Source organism: Sinocyclocheilus anshuiensis, unplaced genomic scaffold (assembly GCF_001515605.1).
Source record: "Sinocyclocheilus anshuiensis isolate Anshui unplaced genomic scaffold, SAMN03320099.WGS_v1.1 scaffold782, whole genome shotgun sequence".
NCBI lineage: Eukaryota > Metazoa > Chordata > Actinopteri > Cypriniformes > Cyprinidae > Sinocyclocheilus > Sinocyclocheilus anshuiensis.
This window is the reverse complement of record NW_015546111.1, coordinates 2,626,019-2,635,547: the sequence shown is the minus strand read 5'-3', so window position 1 is coordinate 2,635,547 and position 9,529 is coordinate 2,626,019. Positions and strand designations below refer to the sequence as shown.

Below are 9,529 nucleotides of genomic sequence, written 5' to 3'. Positions count from 1 at the left end.
TGCATCTTCGGAAGCGGAGCTGCGCGGAAAGTTACAAAAAATGTCGTGCACACCGAACTTCCGCCAACACCGCGATGACGTCATATTTGCCGCACGCACCTAAGCGAACTTGCGGACGCGTCGAGTATAAATCAGCCTTGAGCGGGAGCATGTGTGTGTGTGTGTGTGTGAGAGAGATACAGTGAAGACAGCGCGTTAGTTTAGAACTCTAATAATTTTTTTTTTATTGTAGAGAGTGTGTTAATTTGTGCAATGATAACCTACCAGCAATGTAAATGATTTTTTAAAATATATTAGAATGAGTACATTACAATATAAATTGATTAGAACAAGTACATTATTATTTATGGGCTTAAAAACAAGATGCAAACAATCAGAATATTGTACCTGGTGGGGAGTGCACAATGTAAACATGAAACATATGCCATTACCTATATTGTACTGTGGTACATTTATGGGGGCCCTTCATAATGCAGAGGTCAACTGCCTGCTCTGCCAATAGTTAGAAATGGCACTATAGTGTGCAGCGTTTAATAAACAGCTGTTTTACTAAATTCTGCTGAGGTGAAAGCCAGTGCAGTCATGTATCGTGATACGCATCGTATCGTGGCCTCTGTATCGTGATATGTATCGTATCGTGACTTTGCTGGTGATACACAGCCCTATTTCATGGTGCTGTTAAGTTCTGATAAACCATCTATTGGCTGAATGGCATGAACCAGGTTATAGTCTGCAAAAATCACCTGCTCTTGTACATCCTCATACTCGGAGTTGAGCAGCTCTATGAAGATGGGCACAGCCCCCATCTCAATGACCACCTTGGTGTGTAGGAAGGTCCCTGAGGCAATGTTGGTCAGGGCCCAGGCAGCTTCAAACTGGTCAAAACAAGCAACAATAGCATCTTAAAGCTTGGCTGCAATGGCAATTTTGCTTTCGCATGGTTTGTGCTATGAAATGTTTTTACCTGCAGAGTCCAGTTATCACTCCTTTTTAGGAATTCAACAAACCGGTTGATGACACCAGGTGTGTGGATGACCTCATCAATGGGAGGATTGGGCTCTGAGGGAAGTTAATAACATCTTAATCTTATCTTTAAACAATTGTCATCCTTGAGTCTATGAGACGTAGGAATAAAGACAACCAACCTTTAGAGAGTAACTTTCTGAACTTCTGAGTGGCTATGAGCTGCTGGTCTGGATTCTCAGAGAAGATCATCTGAATCATGTCTTGGGTTATAACTCCTTCCTGCAGATTGACAATGATTATCCTAGATGTGGTTTTCAAAGGATCATAAAAATTGTATCGAGGTTTCTACAAAAATATTCAGCAGCACAACTGTTTTAAGCATCGATAATAAGAAATGTTTCTTGAGGACCCATTCAACATATTAGAATGATTTCTGAAGGATCATGTGACAGTGAAGATGGGAGTAATATCTGCTGAAAAAAAGTCAGATTTTTTTCATCACAGAAATAAATGATAATGTATAGAAATAAAAAGTTTTAAAATATATAAAAATATGAAACTTATTTTAAACTGTAATATTTCACAATATTGCTGTTTTACTGTATTTTTGATCAAACAAATTCTTTCTTTTGAGAGCATAATTTGTTCATTTATTAATACTTTATATTGATATAATGCTAAAATTCATATTAAATAAATTCTATAGCATGCTTCCGCACTACAAAACATGTACAACTGTGCTAGTTTTACATTTTAAAATGCTATATAGGCAATTCAATATGCTTAAAATGATGCAGGACTAATAACCAAGCCCCATGGCAAAAGTACTTATGCCTGTTATCTGTGAATTTTACTGTCCACTCATCTGTATATCATCTGTTTGACAACAATGACGGATGGTATGCTGACTGGATTACTTACACCTGATACAGGTACAGTGGAGCTGATATCAGGGTCCTGAATGGGGCATTCAAGCATGGACTCATCACCAGATGGCAGACACACATTCCTTCTCTTGAACAGCTGAGGAGAGGGTAGAACAATTTACTTTCGGAAACTTTCGGAAAAAAGTTACTTTTGTACACAAAACTTAATATGAACGAATCCGGTCATATAACCCTCCAAAATATACACTTTTATTCCATAATGTACGATCAACCCTTCATGAACAAAACTGTAATTTTATTTGCTTGAAAAATGATGACAAACCTGCTCCTCCCTCTTCTGTTTACGGAGCTGTATCCCATCCTCCTCTCTCCGTCTCCGCATTTCCTGGGGGTTCAGTGCTTTATTCTTGTAGCTCTTCATTCGATAGTTTTCTTTGCCTGGGCTTGCCATCGCGTCTTCAGCTCAGAGAAAGCAAGTGGAAACAAAGGAATGGTTTATTTGAAAGCAATTATTCTGGTTACTAGCATTTCCTGTGTAACACCACTAAGTGCTAACTGACACTTTGCATGCTGAACTTCCTTCATTATGTGGTTAACGTTTTTGTGGTTCAGCTCATTTTCAGATCAAACACAGTTCAGAACTAAACATTTTAACTCAGCAGCTTTTGTCTGTTATTACCTGTATCTTTGGTTAAAGACTTTTATATTTACAGTATCTTGCACATCATGAAGAGTCTTTTATAGCAAGTTAGTGAATCACCAATACAGAAGCAGAAACATTTAAGCAGAGATGCCCAAGCCAGCAGGCCAAAGTTAGCCCACGATAACATGGGGGAACAAATATGAAAATATAGGGGGAAAAAACATGTCACGCATATATCATAATTTCTAATTTAGTTTTTTGCTTTAATGTTTTATTAGCTTTGCATTGAAATGTAAAGGTAGAGATTTTTAATGTAAATTTTAATATAGCATAGTTGGAAATAAAACATTTAGTTTCAGCCCTCTACCCTCATTTCAGTTTCTTTGTAGTAAAAAGTTTGCTAAACAGATTTTCCAAAACCAATGAGAAGTCATTTTACATTCTTTATTCAGTAGACTACAAAATGAGACGTTATGGGGAAGTCGTGGCCTAATGGGTAGAGAGTCGGACTCATAACCCAAAGGTTGCGGGTTCGAGTCTCGTACCAGCAGGGATTGTAGGTGGGGGGAGTGAATGTACAGCGCTCTCTCCCACCTTCAATACCACGACTGAGGTGCCCTTGAGCAAGGCACCGAACCCCCAACTGCTCCCCGGGCGCCGCAGCAAAAAATGGCTGCCCGCTGCTCCGGGTGTGTGTTCACTGCTGTGTGTGCACTTTGGATGGGATAAATGCAGAGCACTAATTCCGAGTATGGGTCACCATACTTGGCCACATGTCACTTCACTTCACTTCACTTCAAAAGGGCAGTTTGAGTCACCTTTTAGGTTCAATGTATGGAAAAATATGCATTGAAAGTGAATGATGACTGATGCTGTCAGTCCCAACATTCCACAGAAGAAAGAAAAACAACACAGAACAACATGAGGGCGGATAAATGATGACAAAAGTGTCACAAAAAGTGTCATTTTTAGAAGGAACTTTCCCTTTAAGATTCAAAACATACGTCATCTCTAACTTCTAAATACTCCGTTTACACAAATGCAGCACTTATTTATTCACACTGGTGTTTTAATCGGTTCAGCTGGTTTTGTGTGGAATGATGGTGAAGGACTAGACTATTTTCCAAAGACAATTTATCACATACTACATAAATAATCACAGCTCTAAATATACAAGTCTACGCATCTTAATCTTAATTTCTTTATCTTAATTTCTACACAAATTATAATTCATATTTAGTGTGCAATAGCTGGACAGCTGGAACCCAGACCATATGGATCCCAAAATCAAATCAGTTATATAAATCCACTAACAGACTGTACCGTTAGTGGTTTATAATCTCTCAAATCATTCAGTCTTTTCACTTTCATCCTAAACTGTGCTCAGCTTCTCTGTGCTAAAATGCTAACCGTGTTATGCTAGCTTGGACTAAACGTCAAAATAGTTAATTACTGTCAAAGCGCCATGTTGCCTCATTCACTCACTGAAAAGAAAATACTTTTACATCTTAGTTGGTGTATGAATCTCACCCATTAGTCGTAGATCGGAGAGGGAAATACTTGCCGTGGGTTTTTAAATTTCTCTCAAGACCCTCCCGTGTTCTCCAGCTGAGGGCAATATGGCGTCCACTGGTGAAGAACGTCACCTCCGCTGCTGTTTCCGGTATTCAGTTGCGGCCTTATTCAATAATAATAAATGGAAAGTGAAACGGGTTATTGCTCAACTCAACATGTCCTCCTCTTAACAGGTACGTTGCATATAAATGGCGATTTCGATATAGTATCATATTGAATTTTTGTTGTTGTGCATGAAGTCAGTGGAAGAAGACTTTTAGATGTTGTATGTGTAGCAGCGTGAATGTCCAGTGTTCTTTGTTGACAGAATCGAGTCGCTGTCGCGTCGAGACAAGAGCGTCTTGATAAAATCCAGATTTCAAGTTAACTAAGGCTAAATAGCCGCGTCTCAGGGTTTTGCGTTTAGTTGAAACGCGTCCCTTACCACTGTGTACCCAGGTTTACCACGGTTAACAGTGTTTATCAGGTAACATATAATTACTACAAATATTTTTAGTTAAGGCTGGCTGTCGATTAATTGTCACACAAATAAATGCGATTAATGAAATGTATGATTTCCTTCATGGCTTTATAAGCAAACATTACACAGGAGTAGAATTGCATGAATTATAATTATTATGTATAAAAAGTTATTATTTATAATATTTATATTAAAATATATACAAAGGTTTATTTACCCATATTTCAGTTTTTTGTCCACTTCAGTCTTTTCATTCACACTAATGTGTGTTTTGTGTGTGTGTATATATATATATATATATATGTATGTATGTGTATATATGTATATGTGTATATATATATATATATATTACTTATATTAAATATTATTATACAATAGTAATATATGTAGAAAAGTATGATTTCCTTTATGGCTTTTTAAAAAACATTGCAAATAATATGAAATATTAACAAATGTTTGCCATATTTCTCTTTTTGGTCCACTAATGTTTTTTCCCCCAAATATTTTATATAATATAGTAATATCATATCAAGCATGGTTAATATTATATTAAATATTATTGTGTAATATATTTCTGTCATAAATCCTTCACTTTCTATTGTAATTTTAAGGCAGTATGATTAAACCCACAAGCATTCATATCACATTAAGGAATATTAAAATCATTGTGAGAGGTCTGTTGGTACTATTGGTACTAAAATCAGATGAAATTAATATCAGATATCCTTCAAACAGTGTGAGAAGCTTTCAGGGTCATTCTGTCATTTTGATTACCATCATGGTTAATTTGTCCATTTGTTTCATCCAGCCTTGTGACAATGCCTGTGTGTGACATCTGCTGTGAAGAGCTCCCATCTGAGGCAGAGATGAGAACCCATCTCTTCCTGAGTCACATGGAGAATGTGATGGCCTGCCCGTTCTGCTCTTTGTCCGGTGTTTCGTACAACGAGCTGAGGTTCCACATCAACACTGCACACATAGATAAAGACTGCCAGGACACGAAAACAACAGTGGTTGTCAGTGGACAGAAAAACTCAAATGACTGGACTGTTCAAAGTCCCGATTCTACAAAGACTTCCAATGTAAATGTGAAAAATATGGACAAGGTATCTCAAGCCTCACCTCAGTCGCCATCTCAGGTAAACGGGATGGCCTTCCCGATTACAGGGACCTGTCTTTCTCAGGGAACCTCGACTAGTCTGAAGAGTTCACCACCTGCAGCAGCCACAGCGAGTGGTGCAATAAAACTCGTCAGAACTACACCAACATCCAGCAACAATGCAAGCAGGGAGAGGGAAGATGGGCGCCGAAAATCAAAGCAGAAGCGCTTGGCCTCACCTATTAAAGGTGCTCTTAACTTTACAACATAAAACTGATTTAAATTAAGCCGTTAGACTAATATTTTCTCTTTGTGTATTTCAGAAGGATGCTTTTCATGTCCTATGTGCAGTTTGGTCTGCAAAGATTGCTTTATTCTGCAGGAGCATGTTGAGCTTCATCTACAGGACCAAGATGCAGCTGAAGGTGTCTTACCTCAAAACATAAATATCACTGTTGCAAGTATATATGTATGTTTACAAGTGTTTATTTTACACTCTTTTTATCACCAGCTGTCTATGATTGATGTCTGATATGGTTTGTCCTCTTAAGGGGCTGGTTCTGAGGCTGGCACTTCAACAGAAGCATCTTCTACAAGCAATGGTAGATCAGGTCAGTTAGCAAGGTGGTCGATTTGGCCGTTCTGAGTAAGTGAATGGGCCAAACTAATCTATACCTGTATTTTTGGGATCTCCAGCTGTGATGAACTATGAGTGTCCAATGTGTTCTCTGAGCTGTTCCAGCAGCTCCTCCCTTCAAGAGCATGTTGAGCTACACCTGGAATATGGCTCAGCATCTGCAACAGGTATGTGTATATTATTAAGTATGCAACTGCATATGAGCTTTTTTCTAGAATTGTTTGTTAGGTACATTTCAATGTAGAAATCAAGATGTTCTGTGGGTTCTGTTTACAAGTACAGTGCATCAAGACAATAAAAATTAATCAACGTGAAATCTGTTGTAGCTATTGGCGCAACAAAACTTGTGGTTTCTTAAAACATCTGATTTTACATTCATTTGGTTTGGGTGTTTTGAGGACATTCATCTGAAGACCTGACTCTGGCCAGGAAGCTTCAGGAGGAAGAGGAGCAAAAGTGGAGGGAGGCTGAGACTAGACGGGAAGCAGAGGACTTTAAGAAGCTCCAGGTTAGCTAAAGAAAATGTCATTGTGAGATTTCAAAACAATGTTCACCTAAAAGGTGAAAATTGTCATTATTTACTCACCCTTGTGTCAAACCACTACAAAAAGTTATTTCATTACTCTTCGCTACTCTATTCAGAAGCAGTTTGGGCTTGATAACAGTGGTGGTTATCGCAAGCAAATGGAGAGGAATATGGAGAGGGCTGTGTCTCGAGGTCAGATGGTTCCTGCAGAGTTCCACAGGAAAAAAGCGGAGATGCTTGAATCTCTGGCCTCTGGGGTGGATGATGGCAGAAGCAAAACATCAGGTCTGATTGAGAGTGCATCATAGAGCTACACCAATTATCTTTACATATTTGGTCCAACTGGTGAATTATTAGACTGAAAATCTGTTCAGTTATTTTCTTAATCTTATTGTCAATGTTGAAAACAGTTGTGCTTAATATTTTGTATACATTTTTATAATTGAATTATTTGATAGATAATAATAAAAATTAATAGATACTTTTTTGTAACTTTTATAAATGTTTTTACAGTCACTTTTGATCAGTTTAATGTGTCCTTGCTGAATAAAGGTATTAATTTCTTTGAAAAACAAATCTCACTGACCCAAACATTTGAACTGTAGTGTGTGTATATATTTTTAATTAATATATACTTAATTATACATTATATTTTAATGGGTTTAATACTATGAATTAATAATGTATAATAGTAATTAAAAATAATGTATTATTATTATTATTATTATTATTAGGATTTTAATTATATACAGTGGCATGCGAAAATTTGGGAACCCCTTGCAGAATCTGTGAAAATGTGAATAATTTTAACAAAATTAGAGAGATCATACAAAATGCATGTTATTTTTTATTTAGTACTGTCCTGAGTAAGATATTTTACATAAAAGATGTTTACATATTGTCCACAAGACACAAAAATAGCTGAAATTATTAAAATAACCCCCTTCAAAAGTTTGGGAACTCTTGGTTCTTAATACTGTGTGTGGTTACCTGGATGATCTACAACTGTTTTTTGTTTTGTGATGGTTGTCCATGAGTCCCTTGTTTGTTCTGAACAGTTAAACTGAGCACTGTTCTTCAGAAAAATCCTCCATGTCCTACAGATTCTTTAGTTTTCCAGCATCTTTTGCATTTTTGAACCCCTTCCAAAAGTGAGTGTATGATTTTGAGATCCATCTTTTCACACTGAGGACAATTGAGGGACTCAAACACAACTATTAAAAAAGGTTCAAACATTCACTGATGCTCCAGAAGGAAACACGATACATTAAGAGCCGGGGGTGAAAACTTTTGAACAGAATGAAGATGTCCAATATTTTTTTATTTTGTTGAAATATCTTTTTTTTTTTCCATTTAGTACTGCCCTTCGGAAGCAACAGAAGATACTTGCATGTTTACCGGAAGACAAATTATAAGTACAATTTACCTTGATCTTCAAATTCAAAGTTTTCACCCCCTGGCTCTTAATGCATGGTTTTTCCTTCTGGAGCATCAGTGAATGTTTGAACCTTTTTTAATAGTTGTATTTGAGTCCCTCAGTTGTCCTCAGTGTGAAAAGATGGATCTCAAGATCATACAGTCACTGCTGGAAGGGGTTCAAATATGCAAAAGATGCTGGAAAACTGAAGAATCTGCAGTACATGGATGCTTTTTCTGAGGAACAGTGCTCAGTTTAACTGTTCAGAACAAACAAGGGACTCATGAACAACCATCACAAAATTAAAAAAAACAGTCGTAGATCATCCAGGTAACCACACACAGTATTAAGAACCAAGGGTTCCCAAACTTTTGAAGGGGGTTATTTAAAAAATTTCAGCTATTTTTTGTGTATTGTGGACTATATGTAAACATCTTTTATGTAAAATATCTTACTCAGGACAGTACTAAATAAAAATAACATGCATTTTGTATGATCTCTCTTATTTTGTTAAAAATAATTCAAATTTTCACAGATTCTGCAAGGGGTTCCTAAACTTTCGCATGCCACTGTAACTGTTACTTTTTAAATGATGCAAAAAAAAACAAAACTGTAGTAAATGAAAATAAATAAAACAGCTCAAGGCTTAAACGTAACCTTTCTGTTTCAGGACTTATGGAAGCTCTCTATAGGTACTATCAGAAGGATGCCTCTGACTGTGCACATGTGTGGCTCTGTGCTGAGACTGATCACTACTCTTCATCGGAGGGGGACAAAAGTTGGGGATGTGGCTACAGAAACTTTCAGATGCTTCTTTCATCTTTGCACAGGATGGAGCAGTATAACCTTTTACCTGGTATAATATCAGTTACATCATGTTATTCTCTTGGCTCCATGTTGATTTTCCTTGTAATAGTACCCATCATAAAATTTCCCCTCACAGTTTCAGTTCCCAGCATTCCGAGAGTGCAGGCCTTAATCGAAGAGGCGTGGGGTCAAGGTACAGATCCTCAGGGTGCTTCACACTTCAACCATCGACTGAAGGGGACACGGGCTTGGATAGGAGCTACAGAAATCTATGCAGTTCTCACCTCCTTTAGTGTGAAGTACGCATTGAAACCCCAAGTTTACATTTACACACACACTACCGTTCAAAAGTTTGGGGTCAGAAATATTTGTATTTTTCCTATTTTGAAAGAAATTAATATTTTTATTCAGAACTGTCCATTAAATAATTCAAAAGTGACAGTAAAGACTACTATATAATATAATATATATATATATATATATATATATATATACACAAAAAAAAAAAAAAA

General features: G+C 36.9%; 2 protein-coding genes across 6 annotated transcripts in view; one reads left to right on the top strand and one right to left on the bottom strand.

The window, feature by feature from the left end:
• The window catches only part of LOC107700762 (importin subunit alpha-6-like), an 11,571-nt gene extending 7,457 nt beyond the window's left edge, over window positions 1–4,114 (bottom strand). Inside the window, exons 1-6 of one of the 2 annotated variants that reach the window (XM_016502562.1) lie at window positions 4,027–4,114; window positions 2,176–2,309; window positions 1,888–1,989; window positions 1,146–1,245; window positions 965–1,059; window positions 744–875 (exon numbers count right to left, since the gene is read on the bottom strand). In XM_016502562.1, the coding sequence (XP_016358048.1) occupies window positions 744–875; window positions 965–1,059; window positions 1,146–1,245; window positions 1,888–1,989; window positions 2,176–2,309; window positions 4,027–4,030 (567 nt within the window). In that variant the 5' untranslated portion in view covers window positions 4,031–4,114. Of the gene's footprint in view, window positions 1–743; window positions 876–964; window positions 1,060–1,145; window positions 1,246–1,887; window positions 1,990–2,175; window positions 2,316–4,026 lie in introns of both variants that reach the window. The other variant, XM_016502561.1, reaches the window with a different exon arrangement.
• Window positions 4,115–4,155: 41 nt separating this feature from the next.
• The window catches only part of LOC107700761 (zinc finger with UFM1-specific peptidase domain protein-like), an 8,656-nt gene continuing 3,282 nt past the window's right edge, over window positions 4,156–9,529 (top strand). For 2 of the 4 annotated variants that reach the window (XM_016502557.1, XM_016502560.1), the window contains exons 1-9: window positions 4,156–4,244; window positions 5,340–5,878; window positions 5,954–6,055; window positions 6,182–6,241; window positions 6,327–6,434; window positions 6,666–6,775; window positions 6,910–7,078; window positions 8,881–9,066; window positions 9,154–9,316. In XM_016502557.1, the coding sequence (XP_016358043.1) occupies window positions 5,350–5,878; window positions 5,954–6,055; window positions 6,182–6,241; window positions 6,327–6,434; window positions 6,666–6,775; window positions 6,910–7,078; window positions 8,881–9,066; window positions 9,154–9,316 (1,427 nt within the window). In that variant the 5' untranslated portion in view covers window positions 4,156–4,244; window positions 5,340–5,349. The remainder of the gene's footprint in view (window positions 4,245–5,339; window positions 5,879–5,953; window positions 6,056–6,181; window positions 6,242–6,326; window positions 6,435–6,665; window positions 6,776–6,909; window positions 7,079–8,880; window positions 9,067–9,153; window positions 9,317–9,529) is intronic. The other 2 variants (XM_016502558.1, XM_016502559.1) reach the window with 2 other exon arrangements.